General features: G+C 42.4%; 1 protein-coding gene across 2 annotated transcripts; it reads left to right on the top strand.

Annotated features, from left to right (window-relative positions):
* Window positions 1-3,238: 3,238 nt before the first annotated feature.
* On the top strand, window positions 3,239-8,783 carry LOC132834909 (gastrula zinc finger protein XlCGF17.1-like). 2 transcript variants are annotated; one of them, XM_060854028.1, is made up of 2 exons: window positions 3,239-3,424; window positions 6,072-8,783. In XM_060854028.1, the coding sequence occupies exon 2, from the start codon at window positions 6,418-6,420 to the stop codon at window positions 7,480-7,482; it is 1,065 nt and encodes a 354-aa protein (XP_060710011.1). In that variant the 5' UTR covers window positions 3,239-3,424; window positions 6,072-6,417; the 3' UTR covers window positions 7,483-8,783. The 2 variants fall into 2 exon arrangements, with proteins under 2 accessions (XP_060710011.1, XP_060710012.1); XM_060854029.1 differs by having other exon boundaries at window positions 3,239-3,447.
* Window positions 8,784-18,826: the final 10,043 nt, after the last annotated feature.

Here is an 18,826-nt window from a genome sequence, read left to right as displayed (position 1 = left end):
AGCATTGTGAGGTTGTCTGTGGGTTTATGATAGTGTGTGGTGCTCAGGTGTCCATCCTTGATGGAGACGTATGTGTAAAAGAATGAGACAGATAGTTGAGAGTAGTCCATGGTGAGTTTGATGGTGGGATGAAACTTATTGATGCCACTGTGTAGTTTTATCAGTGAGTCCTCGCCATGGGTCCAGAGGAAGAAAATGTCATCAATGTACCTGGTGTATAATGTTGGTTGGAGATTCTGCATAAAGAAGAAGTCTTGTTCAAACCTGTGCATAAAAATGTTGGCACATTGGGGTGCAAATTTGGCTGTTCCATGTGTCTAGATGAAGAACTAGTTGTTAAAGATTAAGACTGTGATCCAGGATAAAGCAGATGAGTTGTAGGATGGTGTTTGGAGATTGGCAGTTGTTGATGTTGAATACTGAGGCTATTGCCAAGATGCCATCATTGTGGGGGATGCTGGTGTAGAGTGCAGAAACGTCCATTGTGACGAGGAATGTTCCCGGTTCGACTGGTCCGTGGGTGTTGAGTTTCTGTAACAAATCCATAGTGTCGCGACAGAAGCTGGGATCCCCTGTACAATAGGTTTCAAGATGCCTTCAACATAGCCAGAGAGATTCTCACATAGGGTCCCATTGCCCGACATGATGGGACGTCCTGGTATGTTGGCTTTGTCTATCTTTGGAAGGCAGTAAAAGTTGCCTACACGAGAAGTATGTGGGATGAGGGCATGTAGGAAACTCTGAAGGACTGGATCCAAAGGCCTGATCAATGTGTTTAATTCACGGGTGTGTTCTTTGGTCGGATCAGCTGGTAGTTGCCTGTAGTGTTCCTGGTTATTCAGTTGTCGGTACACGTCCTTGCAGTAATCCGTTCTATTCTGAAAGACAATGACTCCTCCTTTATCTGCTGGTTTGATGACAATGTTGTGATTTTGTTTTGAGAGCCTGGATGGCATTGCGTTGTGAACGGGTGATGTTTTGCTCTACCTTGCGGGTGTAGCTGATGAATCTGGCGTTTATATATTTCCTGATGGTTTGAGCATACATGTCAAGCCCAGGGCAGTGGCCCTCCCGTGGGGTCCAAGTTGACATCTTCTTTGGTCACTCCTCTACAGACCCCTGTGATGACTGTTCTAGTTCATCAGCAGGCTCATTGGGATCACTGCTGGCACCTTGAAAAAATTCCTGGAGCCTCATTCGTCTGATCAACTCCTCCGTGTCTGCTGCAAGAACCAACAGGTTCATTTTGGTGGTGGGGCAGAAGTTGAGACCCCTACTCAGGACTTCAATCTCTTCCGGTCGAAGGGTGTGGTTCGATAAATTGATAATAGACTTCCCACAGTGATAATGTTGTCTACTGTGGTACCAGGGTGGGCTTTGCTGTTACTAGTGAGAATGCCAAGTTTCTCCAGTTTTTTGTTCTTGGCGTGCATGCACGTGATGTAGTTTTGTCGCCTTGTGTGTTTGGCAATGTCACGTAATTGTACTGATGTATCCTGAGTGCAGGCTGTGAGTGTGGACTCCATCTGAATTTCAAGGTTGTGGCGCCTGCTATAGAGTTGGTGCATGAGATGATTGAGGAGTTTGTGAGAGGTGCGGTGGCAAAGTCTCTCTGCGTAGTCTGTTTTGAAGGTCGACTTAACTGAGTTCATGATCCATAATCCATAATCCGTAATCACTTTTTAGATTAGAATCAATCTAAACATCATGGCATAGACAGAGGGCACAGGGGCATAACAACTTCAACATATTGTCTAGCTATCACCCATATGGAGGGATTATCTTATGAGCAAAGGCTAAACAAGTCAGTTCTCTGCTCATTGGAGTTTAGAAAAATGCAAGATGAGCTAATTGAAAATTATAGGATTCTTAAGGGGCTTCATGGGAAACTGCTGAGAGAGGCTTTTCCTCATAGGAGGGTCTACAATCAGACAGCATAGTCTCACTATGGTGGGGTACCGATTTAAGACTAAGATGAGGAGGAATTTCTTCTCTCAGTGAGTTGGCAGTCCTTGGAACTCCTTCCCGCAGACAGCCGAGGGGCAGAGTCCTTCTGCATATTAAAGGCTGAACGACAGATTCTTGATCAGTAGGGGAATCAAGGGTATGGGGAAAGTGCAGAAAAGTGAAAATGTCGGAGCAGGCTCAAGGAGCTTCCTGTTCTTATTTCTTACAGTCCTATCATCTGACCTGCCATTCATCCTTATGCAATCGTAAACATTTTATTTAGGTTGTAAGTTTACTCGCTGAGTTGGAAGGTTTGTTTTTGGGCATTTGGTCACCATGCTGGGTAACATAATCAGTTAGCCTCCAATGAAGCACTGGTGTTATGCCCGCTTTCTATTTATGTGTCTTGATCTCTTAAAGTTCTTTTTCTCAGAGATTGGTAAATGGGGTTCAAATCGATGTGTTTATTGATGGAGTTCCAGTTTGAATGCCATACCTCTCGGAGGCAGGATACATGAACACCAACTAACCACCAAAAAAAAGACCCACTCTCATTGGCACCCTTACATACAGACTAAGAAGGAAACTACTTCGACTGGGACAACACACCCATCCTGGGACAGGCCAAACAGAGACATGCACAGGAATTGCTAGAGGCCTGACATCTTTTCAACAATCACACTTTATTTATGCTTCACACTAACTGCAATTCTTTTTAGTTAACTACGTCTTGTGTCCACTGCTTAGAATTTGTTTCTTGTTGGAATGTGTCTATTCCATGTATTCTGAAGTATCCCCTTAAATACCTACAACTGTAAATCTACTGACGTCTCTTAACATTATTTACACTTCTCTGCTTTCATGTTGTCATAACATTCCTGAGATTTTTAATTCACCCATTGTTATTGCATAACGCCAGGCCCCACATAGTCTGCTCTCTGCTTGGCGCTGGAAGATGGTGTTCTAAGAAACTCTCTTGATAACAATCTGTGAACTCATCTGTGCTACCTTCACTCGTCTTATTTTTCAGTCTCCACGCTGATTATTTCGATCGTTTTTTGACCAACTCCTTTTATTTCTCCATTTATACTTTGCCTTATCATGTGGTTACATTTGTACACTTTTGAGAAAGAATTTCCACAAATATATTGGGTTGAAGACCTCCTATTACGGTATGATCAGTGATTTGAAAATGAATGGAAGAACTCAGACTGCTCCTCTTGCATCAATACCAATTGCAGTACCTCCACTTGGATCGCAATACTGCGCAGAAGTCGATCGATTCCTTTCCCAGGGACAGCCGGTCTGCGCGGAGCATGCGCGCTCTTTGCTCCAGGAAGCTGAACGCACCATTAATGATACAGTATTAACAGCACTGAGAGCCTCACTCGGAGCCGCTGGTACCGGAGAACTATCGTCTAGCCTCAGGGGTAGGAGCTGCACCATGCAGCTGATGGTAATCGCAGCCTGAAGATCAGTGAGTTGAACAGTTTCTAACTGGTAATCCTGTTCTCCAGTTTGTTCGCTTTTCTCTGTTTCGTTTCTCTCTCAGCAGCAGCTACTTCAGGCATAGGTTTTTTTTGTTTGGCTCTGGATGCCTAACTTTTCGAACACTCAATTTTCCCCTCCTTCCATCTCACAAATGACCTTTCTTGTCCTACCGAACCTTTGCTCAAGTCCTATTATATCAGTAACATTTCCTGTTCTGATGACAGCTCGCTGGGCTGAACTGCTAACCCCGTTTCTCAGTCGTCATACAGCATAGAAACAGACTCTTCGGCCCACTATGTCTACACTGATCAGCAAACACTAAGCTGCATTAATTCCATTTAATTGCACATGGTCTGTAACTTACTAAGCTCTGGTATTTGAAATGCTGCAAAAGTACCTGCCTCCCAGGCAGTGCTTTGCATGTTTCTACCACCCTCTGAGTGAATACATTTTTTTCCTCAGATCCCGTCAAAATGACTTACTCCTCACCTTAAACTTATGCCTTTTAGTCTTAGATATGCCTTTCATGGGGAAAAAAGATTCTCACAACCTACGATGTCTACGCCTCTCATAATTTGTTTAACTCTATCAGATCCCTCCTCGGCATCAGAGACGCAAACCAGGCCTATCTATTCTCAGCTGTAACTGAGATTTTCATCCTAGGTAACAGTTTGGTTAAAATCCTGTGCACTCTTTCTAGTGCAGTCACATCCGTCTGATAGTGTGACAACTAGAACTGTACGCAGTTTTCAATCTGTGGCCTAACCAATGTTTTATAAAGGTGTACAAGACTCCCTTGCTCATAAATTCTATGCTGTGGCTAATGAAGGCATCCCATGTGCCGCCTTCACCACTGTGTCTGTGTTTTGCTGTCTGCACAAATGCTGCCAGGGTTTATAGAGTCATACAGCACAGAAACAGAGCCTTCAGTCTCACCAATTCATGCTGACCATAATCCCAAACTAAATTAGTTCCACCTGTATTTGGCCTGTATTGCTCTAATCCTTTCCTAGTTATGTACTTACCTAAATATCTTTTAAAGGTTGTAACTGTAGCTGCATCCCCACCTCCTCCAGAAGTTCATTCTACACATAAATAAATCTCTGTGTAAAACGAGAGTTTTGGGGAGGCGATGGTCTAGTGGTATTATCGCTGGACTGTTAATTCAGAGACCCAGTTATTGTTGAATCCTAAATACAGTAAAATATCTGGAATTAAGAATCTGATGATGCACATGATTCCATTGTCGATTATCAAAGACAATCATCAGGTTCACTAATATCCTTTAGGGATGGAAACTGCCATCCTTACCTGGTCTGGCCGACATGTGACTCCCAACTCACCACAATACAGTTGACTCTTAATTGCTCTCTGGGCAATTAGGGATGGGCATTAAATGCTGCCTAACTAGCAATGCCCTCATCCATAAATGAATAAAGAAGAAAACAAAAATTGCCCCTCATATCTTTTTTAAGTCTTTCTCCTCTCGCCTCAAAAATATGTCCTTTAGTCTTGAAACCCTAGGAAAAAGACACCTGCCATTCACCTTATCTATACTCATGCTTTTATAAACCTCTATAAGGTCACCCCTCAACCTCCTACACTCCAGTGAAAAATGTCCCAAGCCTATCCAGCCTCCCCTTATAATTCAAACCCTCCATTCCCATCAATTTCCTGATAAATCTCTTCTGAACCCTCTCCAGTTTAATAATATCCTTCCTGTAACAGCATGACCAAAACTGGACACAGTACACCGGAAGATGCCTCACCAAAATCCTGTACAACCTGAATATAATGTCTCAACTCAAACTTCTCATCAGACAGATCAAATTTATACATTGAATTGTGGGTAGATCCTCTGCCAGAGATATTATATATCAGGAAAGTAGAGCTCGGCTAGCAACGCTATTGAGACGTTTAACAATATGATACAGAATTGCTGAGATTTTTTAAAAATTCTGTTTTGTTTCTGATTTCCTGCATTCATAACATTCTACTTACTGAGTGCAGAACTTAATCCAACCAAATGCTGCCTCAGACCCAGGTTCAATTCCCACCTCAGGCAACTGTCTGTGTGGTGTTTGCACATTCTCCCCATGTCTGCATGGGTTTCCTCTGGGTGCTCCAGTTTCCTCCCACAGTCCAAAAATGTGCAGGTTAGGTGAATTGGCTATGCTATATTGCTCGTAGTGTTAGGTGTAGGGGTAAATGTAGGGGAAATGGGTCTGGGGGGGTTGCTCTTCGGTGTGGACTTGTTGGGCCAAAGGGCCTGTTTCCACACTATAAGGAGAGGGAGGGAGGGAGGGAGGGAGGGAGAAAGAGAGAGAGAAAGACAGAGAGACAGAGGAAATGGTGAAAAAACTGAACACAACTTGACTCAGCACGTTCAGGAGAGATAAAGAGGAACTGGAAGTGTGGAACTGAACCCAGCCAGAGTCTAGGCAAACGTTGACCAAAAAAAATAGTTGGAGATGGTGCAATGGGTTTGAGTTTCTGGATAGGAAAGAGGGAAAGTGTGTAAGACATCAGGTTAAGATTTTATGGAACAAGGGATGAAACAATTTTCCATTGATATTGTAACTGTCTTATGACTTTCTGTTCTTACTGTGATGATTTATAAACTCCTTTTACAGGGTTTTCAAAGTGAGAATTTGCAGACAGAAAACTCAAACCAAACAACATGCCAAGAGCTCTCAGTCATTCAATTTCTGACAATCTGAATATCATGACATTTGAATTTAGAATCAGAAATATTTATCTGTTCTGTGAGAAATAAATTTACACATCTGTTTGACTGGAAATTCAGATTCATACATACCCCAGAGTGATTGTGTTCCAGTGTGCTGACTGTGGAAGGAGCTTTACCCAGTTACACAGCTTTAAAGAACATTGCATCTTTCACACTGGAAGAAACTATATCTGTGTGGACAAGGCTTCAGTTGATCGTCCAACCTGGAGCGACACCAGGATGAGCATGCAATGGAGAAACCATGGATATGTGGGGACTGTGGGAAGGGATTTGATTACCGGTCTCGGCTAGAAATTCATCGACGCAATCACACTGGGGAGAAACCATGGAAATGTGGGGACTGTGGGAAGGGCTTCAATTTTCCATCTTTGCTAGAAATTCATCGACGCAGTCACACTGGGGAGAAGCCTTGGAAATGTGGGGATTGTGGGAAGGGATTCAATTACCAATCCCTATTGGAAACCCATCGACACAGTCACACGGGGGAGAGGCCCTTAACCTGCTCTGACTGTGGGAAAGGATTCACTGATTCATCTCAGCTACTCACTCACCAGCGAGTTCATACTGAGGAGAGGCCCTTCAGCTGTACTTACTGTGGGAAGAGGTTTAGGCATTCAGGCACCCTCACAGTACACCAGCGGGTTCACACAGGAGAGAGGCCATTTAGCTGCACTTATTGTGGAAAGGGTTTTAGACAGTCAAGCTCCCTCACTGTTCATCAACGCGTTCACACTGGAAGGAAGCCATTTGCCTGCTCCAAATGTGAGAAAGAATTCACTCAGTTATCACACGTACTGACACACCAGCGAGTTCACACTGAGGAGAAACCGTTCCACTGTACTTACTGTGGGAAGGGGTTCAGACATTCAGGCACCCTCACTGGACACCAGAGGGTTCACACTGGAGAAAGGCCGTTTATCTGTTCTGTTTGCGGGAAGGGATTCGCTCATGCTTCTGATCTGCGGAGACACCAGCGTGTTCACACTGGGGAGAAACCCTTCACCTGTTGTGTGTGTAGGAAAGGATTCACTGATTCATCCGCCTTGGTGAAACACCAGCGTGTTCATACTGGGGAGAGGCCATTTACCTGCTCAGAATGTGGGAAGGGATTTGCAGATTCATCTTCCCTATTGACACACCACCGGGTTCACACTGAGGAAAAACCATTCCGCTGCACTTACTGTGGAAAGGGGTTCAGGCATTCATGCACCCTCATTGTACACCAGCGAATTCACACTAATAGAGGCCATTCATCTGCTCCAAGTGTGGGAAGAGATTCACTGATTGGAGTTTGAACTAGTGGCAGCTAGTAGGATAGGGTTTCATAATTAATTTGTTATTGTTTCTGGATACATGGTTCTTAAATTATTATGTGAGACCAAGCTGTTTGTTAAATTATAATAGGAATTTGTTTGCATTGTGAGAGTTTTATGACTGTACTGAGCAAAAATTGAAAAGCGCACCTTCCCCCTCACCTCCGTCCAAGGCGCCAAAGGATCCTTTTCCATCCAGGAGAGATTTTCCTGCACATTGAAACACCTAATCTACTGTGTCAATTGGTTTTGATGTGGTCTCCTCAACAAGGGGGAGACAGAACGCCAACTCGCGGAATGTTTCAGGGAACATCTCTGGGATACATGCACCAAACGACCCCACCGTCCTGTGGATGACCATTTCAACTCCCTCTCCCACTCTGCCAAGAACATACAAGTCCTGGGCCTCCTCCACCACTGCATCCAAGCCACCGGACGATTGGAAGAAACCTTCCTCACCTTCTGCCTTGGGACTCTCCAAATACATGGCGTCAAGGTCAACTTCACCAGTTTCCTTATCTCCCTCTCTCTTTCCCCCCCCGCCCCCCCCTCCAACACACACACACACCCCTCCCACCTCATCCCAGATCCAACCCTCCAACTTAGCAAAGCCCTCTTGAACTGTCCTACCTATCACTCTCCCAGCTACCTTCTCCCCACTCCACCCTCCTATTTGTGTCTCGGTCCCCTTCCGACCCCAACATTCCTGATCAAGGGCTTATGCCCGAAATGTCGACTCTCCTGCTTCCTAACCTTTTCCAGCGCCACACCTTTCGACTTTCAAAAGCATTAGCCTGCTTTTGGTTTAAAGAACTGAAAATTTATTTTGTTTTTGCTTGCATGAAAGTTTCATAAATGGGAAATGTTTGGTTTCAGTTTGCAGAAGACCTGTTTAACTTTAAATGTATGAACAGTTTTTCCTGGAACAAGTGCAAATTCAGAACAATACGTTACCTCAGAATAAGTTTGAATGTTCCAGATCAGAATAGTTTGTTTTGAACCCTGAGAGTACTTGAAATTGAGAAAATCTAAGCTCAGTTATGTGATTAATTAAAGAAAAATTAATCAAACTCTTGACCCCAGAAATTGAAAGAAACACTTAAGTCAAATCTATAGGTGTGATGGAGAAGAAAACTGACCTCTGGTATTTGAGTATGATAAAGCAATGACATTTTGTTGTACTGTGTTTTGAAATTTTTCAAATTGTATGTAAATATCTTAGTTTATTCTATTTTATCTTCATGTCCTTTGCATAATGAACTGCTTTGTTGTTTAAACCAAATCTGCAGTATTTTCAATGCAAGTGTTTCAGTGCAAGACCACCTTGTTAAATAAAAACAAATATGATTCATTAAGGCAGAATTCATTATGGGATCAATATTAACATTCATTGAGATCATAGTAAATGGATAAGTGTCGTACAGAAGCAAGTCAGAGAAAGAATATAGCTACACGGGGAATGAGAAAGCATTCAAAGATTTATAAGAGTGAGACGAGGGTTAAAAATAAAAATAGAAGTTGCCAGAAAAGCTCAGCAGATCTGAAAGCATATGTGCAGAAAAATCAGAGTTAACATTTCAGGTCTGAGGGTCTGAACTGTTCTGAGGAAAGGTCACTAGACCTGAAACATTAACCCTGCTTTCTCTGCACAGATGCTGCCAGATCTGTTGAACTTTTCCTGCAACTTATGTTTTCATTTCTGATGTACAGCTTCTGCAGTTCTTTTGGATTTGTTCCAGGAACAGAGAACTGGAGAATCTTGAAAGTCCATATATGAACTTCTATTTTAATCATCTGTATTTACAACAGGTTATAATTCTGTGAGATGATCTGCAGCTGAAAGGATGAATCTGCCAATATCACATTTTACCAGAAAGGTTTTGACACATAGTCTTGGAGGTAGTTTAATGGTTTGTTCTATTAATTCTGGTTGATATAATTGTTTTAGTGTGTTATCCGCAGGGTGTAATCAAGACATTAAGAAGACAAGACCATGGCTTAGAACTAGACAGGTGAGTCAGAAATCAGGTTTGCTAAGTGTGACAGAAGGTGTGTAATTTATCATTTTTGGAATATGAATTTCAAAGTAGTGATATATTCATGTTGGTTACAATCGGAGGAAGAAAGGATATTTCAGAGCAGTTAAGCCACTGAGTTATCTCAATAGAAAAGCTTAATTTGTACCATTTCCAGATGGTGTTTGATTAGGTGTCTACAAGTTATTAGTAGCTAAGAAAGTCTAAGATCTCAGTATGAGAGGATTTAGGTATGAAGAGCTGGAAATGTGTTGCTGGAAAAGCGCAGCAAGTCAGGCAGCATCCAAGGAACAGGAAAAGGCATAAGCCCTTCATCAGGATACTCCAGCATCTGCAGACCTCACTTTCTCCTTTAGGTATGAAGACTCCATAGTTTGCAAGACAGAACATGGAGAGAATCTGTTAAATTGAATTTTGAAGATCTGATAGGTGAAATTTGAAATAGTCATCGAGATGTACAGCATGGAAACAGACCCTTCGGTCCAACTCATCCATTCCGCCAGATATGCTAACCGAATCTAGTCCCATTTGCCAGCACTTGGCCCACATTCCTCTAACCCTTCCTATTCATATACTCGTCCAGATGCCTTTTAAATGTTGTAATTGTACCAGCATCCACTACTTCCTCTGGCAGCTCATTTGATACAGACAACACCATCTGTGTGAAAAAGTTGCCCCTTAGGATCCTTTTATATCTTTCCCCTCTAACCCTAAACCTATGTCCTCTAATTCTGGACTCCCCCACCCCAGGGAAAAGAACAAATAACAAAATCAATGAAGATTTACAGCCCAAGGACAGGCCCTTTGGCCCTGTAAGCCTGAGCTGATCCAAATCCACTGTCTAAGCCTGTTGCCCAATTCTTAAGCGTCCTTAGGGTGGCACGGTGGCTCAGTGGTTAGTACTGCTGCCTCACAGCACTAGGGTCCCATGTTCAATTCCAGCCTTGGGCGACTGTCTGTGTGGAGTTTACACATTCTCTTTGTGTCTGCGTGAGTTTCCTCCAGGTGCTCCGGTTTCCTCCCACAGTTCAAAGATGTGCAGGTCAGGTGAATTGGCCATGCTAAATTGCCCATAGTGTTAGGTGCGTTAGTCAGAGGGAAATGGGTCTGGGTGGGTTATTCTTCGGAGGGTCAGTGTGGACTGGTTAGGTCAAAGGGCCTGTTTCCATGCTGTAGGTAATCTAATCTAATCTGTATCCCTCTGCTCCCCACCTACTCATGCATCTGTCCAGACGTATCTTAAATGAATCTACCGTGCCTGCCTCTACTACCTCTGCTGGCAAACCTACCATCCTCTGTGTAAAGACTTTGTCTATTTATCCACCATGATTTTATAAACCTCCATAAGGTCACCCCTCAGCCTATTGCTTAAATTCTCCAACCCTGGCAACATCCTTGCAAAACTTTTCTGAATCCTTTCAAGTTTCACAACATCCCAGGAGATGAGAATTGCATGCAATATTCCAAAACTGGCCTAACCAATGCAACATGACCTCCCAACTCCTGTACTCAATGCTCTGATCAATAAAGGAAAGCATACCAAACATCTTCACTATCCTATTTACCTACAACTCCACTTCCAAGGAACTATGAACCTGTACTTGTTCAGCATATTCCAAGTATATAAGTATTTGCATTTCCAAAATCACATAGATCACATCCACTGTTCTGCCCTCATCAATAAGTTCATGATTTCCCATGCACAAAGCCATGGTGACTATCCTTAATCAGTCATTGCCTTTCCAAATACGGTAAATCCCTTCCCTCAGGGTTTCCTCCAACAACTTGCCCACCACCTGATATCAGGCTCACCATTCTATAATTCCCTGGTTTTTCCTTACCACCTTTTTAAAATAGTGGCATGATGTTAGCCAACCTCAAGTCTTCCAGCACCTCACCTGTGACTATCGGTGATACATGTGAGGGTGGCATGATGGCTCAGTGGTTAGCGCTGCTGCCTCACAGCACCAGGGTCCCAGTTCAATTCCAGCTCGGCTGACTGTCTGTATGGGCTTTCCTCCAGGTGCTCTGGTTTCCTTCCCCAATCCAAAAATGTGCAGGTTATGTGAATTGACCATGCTAAATTGCCCATAGTGTTGGGTGCATTAGTCAGAGGGGAATGGGTCTGGATGGGTTACTCTTCGGAGGGTCGGTGTGGACTAGTTGGGCCAAAGGGCCTGTTTCCGCACTGTAGTGAATCTAATCTAATGTAACTCAGCAAGGGACCCAGCAATCATTTCCCAAACTTGCTACAGAGTTCTAGGGGATACCTGATCAGGTCCTGTGGATTTACCAAGAAATCCTGCAACTCTTCCTCTGTAATATGGATATTTTTCAAAATGTCACCATCTATTTCCCACGTTCTATATCTTCCATGTCCTTCCCCACAGTAAACACTGATGCAAAATACTCATTTGGTATCTCCCCCATCTCCTGTGGCTCCACACATAGGCTGCCTTGCTGATCTTTGACAGCCCTATTCTCTCCCTCGTTACCCTTTTGTCCTTAATATATTTATAAATCCCTTTGGATTCTCCTTAACCCTATTTGCTAAAGCTATCTTATGTCCCCTTTTTGGCCTCCTGATTTCCTTCTCAAGTATACTTTTACTGCCTTTATACGGTTCTAAGGATTCATTTGATCTCTGCTGACTATATATTTCCTTCTTTTTCTTCACCAAAACCTCAATTTCTCTAGTCATCCAGCATTCCCTACACCTTGGCCTTTCCTTTTACCCTAACAGCAATATACTGTCTCTGGACTCTCATTATCTCATTTCTGAAGGCTTCCCATTTTCCAGCCATCTCTTACCTGCTCCCAATCAGCTTTTGAAAATTCTTGCCTAATACTGTCAAAATTGGTGTTCCTCCAATTTAGAACTTCAACTTTTAGATCTGGTCTACCCTTTTTCATCAGTATTTTAAAACAAATAGAATTATGGTTGCTGGCCCCAAAGTGCTCCCTCACTGACACCTTCGTCACCTGCCCTGCCTTATTTCCCAAGAGTAGGCCATATTGTGCACCTTCTCGAGTAGGTACATCCACATACTGAATCAGAAAATTTTCTTGTACACACTTAACAAATTCGTCTCCACCTAAACCCTTAACACTATGGCAGTCCCAGTCTATATTTGGAAAGTTAAAAGCCATAACCACCCGATTATTCTTACAGATAACCGAAATTTCCTGACAAATTTATTTCTCAATTTCCTGCTGACTATTATGGGTCTATAATTCAATCCCAATAAGGTAATCATCTCTTCCCTATTTCTCAGTTTCACTCAAATAACTTCCCCGGATGTATTTACAGGAACATCTCCCTAAGTATAGCAGTAATGCTTTCCCTTACCAAAAACTCCACTCCCCCTCCTCTGTTGCCCCACTTTCTATTGTTATGACACGGGGTAAACTCTTCTGCTAATTTAAACCAGACACACAGAAAACCTTGTCTTGTAATAAGTATGAGTGAAAAATCCCACTATTTAATAAAAACTAACAATTTATTCTTCAACTTCACAAATAAAAACATTAAACAGCAACTATCTTAACTGTAATCTTCCTTTGATCAACTTATCTATCTCCCATTCAACAAACAATGTACTGATCCAATAAAGCCCCCATGTAAGTTGTATAAAAATCAAATTTCAAAACCAATCAGCTATGTCAATTCTCTTCTGTATTTTCTTCGGTAGATTTATCCTGTCATCTTTTGTTTAGTCTACTGCTGCACAGATTTCACATGAAAAGGTACCTTTCAGAGAGGAATTCTTTGGGCAATCTGTTTGTTGGTGCTCTTTGCTGCTCTGGCTAACTGTTCAAATTGTCTCTTAAGTTTAAAAAAAAAGAACCATCATAATAAAAAGATAGCTTCAATTGTTTTCTATTCCTTAACCACATTAACATGAATATATATGACTTTAATCGAAGTTCATATTAACTTCTTCCCACATCTATATATAACATTGAATAAATCTTATCTATACTTTATCTACTCTACATCTATACTACACAATAAATCATCTGCTATTACATTCTTATGACGTGCAACACGTAATTTGTAATTTTTAATTTAATTTGTAAATTAAATGTCTGTAACATAGGACTCCAACAAAATAGTCTCATATTCTTGTCTTTAATGCATTCCAAAAATGTAAGAGGATTGTGATCTGTGTACACAACTGTCTCCAACACTCTGTTCGTGACACACACGTTAAAATGTTGTAAGGCCAAATACCAAACTCAGTAGTTCTTTTTTGATTATAAAGTATTTCCTTGGATGTGTGTCAAGTTTCATTTAAAAATAACTAACTGGAAGTTTGATTGCATTATCATCTTCCTGCAGCTGTACAGCTCCAACTCTTATGGCACTAACATCGATAGCAACTTTGAAGGGTTTAAAAAATTTGGTGTAGCTAAAATTGGTGAGGTGATTAATACTGCTTTTAAATTGCCAAATGCGTACTGACATTGTTCTGTCAACTGAAATTTTGTGTTCTTCTTCAGCAAATCTGTTAATGGTGCCACTGCATTGCTCAAGTTTGGAACAAACGTCCGATAGAATCAGCTTCATTGAAAATAGTGAGGCACCTCTTTCTTCAATGTTGGTGGTGGAAATTCCTCAATGGCCTTTGTCTTTGCGTTCCTGGGGATCAACCTTCCATGACTGATATTATGTCCCAAGAATGTCACCTCTGCTTTCATAAATTTAGTTTTGGTTAAATTCATTACCAGTTTTGCGTCTCTTAACTGGTCAAAGAGCTCTGCGGGCTGTACCATGTGATCTTCTCAGGACTCACTCAAGATCACCACATTTGTCCAGATAGACTGCACAGTTTGTTAACCCAGTCAGAAATCTGTTTGAGTCTTTGAAATGTGGTGGATGTGTTCTTCATTCCAAAGATCATCACTTTGAATTGATATAGCCCATTTGGGGTTACAAATGCAGAAATTTGTTTTGTCTTCTCTGATTAAGGCATCTGCTAATAACAACACAGTAAGTCCAACTTTGGGATCTAACTGGCTTGACCAACTTTCTCTTCACAATCCTCCAATCTTTGTATTGGATATGAGTCTGATTTTGTCACCTTTCGATAATCCGTGCAAAATTGTTCAGTCCATGATATCTTTGTTGAGCATGACCTCCACTTTGTTTGAAAGGATTAAGTCGATTGGGGTGTTCTTTTATTGGAACAGCATTACCTACATCTACCTCATGCACAATAGCATTAGCCATTTCCATCTTATTCTTACATATGTCCTCATACTGCTGTATCAAACCTTTCAACTGTGCTTTGCTCCTGAGCCAGATAATTTACTAATCTCAAGGACTTAGAGTCATAGAGATATACAGTATGGAAACAGACCCTTCGGTCCAACCCGTCCATGCCAACCAGATGTCCCAACCCAGTTTAGTCCCACCTGCCAGTACCTGGCCCATATCCCTCCAAACCCTTCCTATTCATATACCCATTCAAATGCCTCTTAAATGTTGCAATTGTACCAGCCTCCACTGCATCCTCTGGCAGCTCATTCCATTCACGTACCACCCTCTGTGTGAAAAAGTTGCCCCTTAGGTCTCTTTTATATCTTTCCCCTCTCACCCTAAACCTATGCCCTCTAGTTCTGGACTCCCGACCCCAGGGAAAAGACTTTGCCTATTTATCCTATGTCTATTTTGTAAACCTCTATAAGGTCACCCCTCAGCCTCCGATGCTCCAGGAAAAACAGCCCCAGCCTGTTCAGCCTCTCCCTGTAGCTCAGATCCTCCGATTTTAGCAACATCCTTGTAAATCTTTTCTGAACCTTTTCAAGTTTCACAAAATCTTTCCAATAGGAAGGAGACCAGAATTGCACGCAATATTCCAACAGTAGCCTAACCAATGTGCTGTACAGCCACAACATGACCTCCCAACTCCTGTACACAATACTCTGACCAATAAAGGAAAGCATACCAAATGCCTTCTTCACTATCCTATCTACCTGCAACTCCACTTTCAAGGAGCTATGAACCTGCACTCCAAGGTCTCTTTGTTCAGCAACACTCCCTAGGACTTTACCATTAAGTGTATCAGTCCTGCTAAGATTTGCTTTCCCAAAATGCAGCACCTTGCATTTGTCCGAATTAAACTCCATCTGCCACTTCTCAGCCCATTGGCCCATCTGGTCAAGATCCTGTTGTAACCTGAGGTAACCCTCTTCGCTGTCCACTACACCTCCAATTTTGGTATCATCTGCAAACTTACTAACTGTATCTCTTATGCTCGCATCCAAATCATTTATGTAAATGTAGAAGGCCCAGTACCGATCCTTGTGGCACTCCTCTGGTCACAGGCCTCCAGTCTGAAAAACAATCCTCCACCACCACCCTCTGTCTTCTATCTTTGAGCCAGTTCTGTATCCAAATGGATAGTTCTCCCTGTATTCCATGAGATCTAACCTTGCTAATCAGTCTCCCATGGTGAAACTTGACGAACGCCTTACTGAGGTCCATATAGATCACATCTACTGCTCTGCCTCATCAATCTTCTTTGTTACTTCTTCAAAAAGAAAAACAATCATATTTGTGAGACATGATTTACCACGCACAAAGCCATGTTGACTATTTCAAATCAGTCCTTGCCTTTCCAAATACATGTACATCCTGTCCCTCAGGATTCCCTCCAACAACTTGCCCACCACTGCAGTCAGGCTCACCGGTCTATAGTTCCCTGGCTTGTCTTTACCGCCCTTCTTAAACAGTGGCACCATGTTTGCCAACCTTCAGTCCTCTGGCATCTCACCTCTGACTATTGATACAAATATCTCAGCAAGAGGCCCAGCAATCATTTCTCTAGCTTCCCACAGAGTTCTTGGGTACACCTGATCAGGTCCTGGGGATTTATCCACCTTTAACCATTTCAAGACATCCAGCACTTCCTCCTCTGTAATCTGGACATTTTGCAAGATGTCACCATCTATTTCCCTACAGTCCATATCTCCCATATCCTTTTCCACAGTAAATACTGATGCAAAATATTCATTTAGTATCTCCCCCATTTTCTGTGGCTCCACACAAAGGCCGCCTTGCTGATCTTTGAGGGGCCCTATTCTCTCCCTAGTTAACCTTTTGTCTTTAATATATTTGTAAAACCCCTTTGGATTCTCCTTAATTCTATATGCCAAAGTTATCTCATGTCCCCGTTTTGCCCTCCTGATTTCCCTCTTAAGTATACTCCTATTTTCTTTATACTCTTCATACTATTCACTCGATCTATCCTGTCTATACCTGACATATGCTTCCTTCTTTTTCTTAACCAAACCCTCAATTTCTTTACTCATCCAGCATTCCCTATACCCACCAGCCTTCCCTTTCATCCTGACAGGAATATACTTTGTCTGGATTCTTGTTATCTCATTTCTGAAGGCTTCCCATTTTCCAGCTGTCCCTTTACCTGCAAACATCTGCCTCTAATCACCTTTCAAAAGTTCTTGCCTAATACCGTTAAAATTGGCCTTTCTCCAATTTAGAACTTCAACTTTTAGATCTGGTCTATCCTTTTCCATCACTATTTTAAAATGAATAGAATTATGGTCGCTGGCCCCAATGTGCTCCCCCATGGACACCTCAGTCACCTGCCCTGCCTAATTTCCCAAGAGTAGGTCAAATTTTGCACCTTCTCTAGTAGGTACATCCACATACTGAATCAGAAAATTGTCTTGTACACAAGAAATTCCTCTCCATCTAAACCTTTAACACTATGGCAGTCCCAGTCTATGTTTGAAAAGTTAAAATCCCCTAACATAACTACCCTATTATTCCTACAAATAGCTGAGATTTCCTTACAAGTTTGTTTCTCAATTTCCATCTGAGTATTGGGGGGTCTATAATACAATCCCAATAAGGTGATCATCCCTTTCTTATTTCTCAGTTCCACCCAAATAACTTCCCTAGATGTATTTCCAGGAATATCCTCCCTCAGCACAGCTGTAATGCTAACCCTTATCAGAAAATGCCACTCCCCCATCTCTCTTGCCTCCCTTTCTTTCCTTCCTGTAGCATTTGTATCCTGGAACATTAAGCTGCCAGTACTGCCCATCCCTGAGCCATGTTTCCGTAATTGCTATGATATCCCTGTCCCATGTTGTTAACCATGCCCTGAGTTCATCTGCCTTCTCTGTTAGGCCACTTGCATTGAAATAAATGCAGTTTAATCTATTAATCCAACCTTGTCCCTGCCTGCCCTGACTGACTGACTACTCTTCTCAGATCGATCACTTTCCTCACTATCTCCCTGGGTCCCACCTTCCCCCGCCCCCCGCCTTACTAGTTTAAATCCTCCCAAGCAGTTCTAGCAAATTTCCCTGCCAGTATATTAGTCCCCTTCCAATTTAGTTGCAATCCGTCCTTCTTGTACAGGTCACTTTTACCCCAAAAGAGATTCCAATGATCCAAAAATGTGAATCCTTCTCCCATAGACTAGCTCCTCAGCCATGCATTCATCTGCTCTATCCTTGTATCCTGCCCTCACTAGCTTGTAGCACTGGGAGTAATCCAGATATTACTACCCTTGATGACCTCCTTATTAAATTTCTGCCTAACTCTCTGTAATCTCCCTTCAGAATCTCAATCTTTTCCCTTCCAATGCCGTTGGTTCCAATGTGGACAATGACCCCCTGCTGGCCCCTCTCCCCCATGAGAACATTCTGCACCCTCTCTGAGACATCTTTGATCCTGGCACCAGGGAAACAACACACCATGCTGCTTTTTCTCTGCTGGTCACAGAAACGTCTGTCTGTACCTCTGACTATAGAATCCCCTAACACAATTGATCTCTTGGAAGCCGATGTACCGCTCATTGCATTTGAGCCAGTCTGAATACCAGAAACTTGGCTGTTCTTGCTATGTTCCCCTGAGAATCCATCACCCCCTACATTTTCCAGAACAGCTTATCTGTTTGAAATGGGTATGTTCACAAAAGACTCCTGCACTCGCGACCTACCTCTCTTAACCTTCCTGGAGTTAACCCATCTATGTGACTGTATCTGAGACTTTCCCCCCTTCCTCTAACTGCCATCCATCACATACTGTTGCTGTTGCAAATTCCTCATCGCTTCTATCTGTCTCTCTAACCGATCCACTCGATATGATAAGATTTGCATCCAACAGCATTAACGGCAAATATAATCCGCAGTAACCCTTAAACTCTCTTTAAACTCCCACATCTGACAAGAAGTACATATCACTGCAAAGGCCATTTTTGCTCCTTCACAATCTACAGACCCAGAAAATAACACTGTCTTATTCCTCTACA

The sequence above is a fragment of the Hemiscyllium ocellatum genome, chromosome 43, assembly GCF_020745735.1.
Source record: "Hemiscyllium ocellatum isolate sHemOce1 chromosome 43, sHemOce1.pat.X.cur, whole genome shotgun sequence".
Taxonomy (NCBI): domain Eukaryota; kingdom Metazoa; phylum Chordata; class Chondrichthyes; order Orectolobiformes; family Hemiscylliidae; genus Hemiscyllium; species Hemiscyllium ocellatum.
The sequence above is the reverse complement of the archived record's forward strand: the minus strand, read 5'-3'. Positions and strand labels throughout refer to the sequence as shown.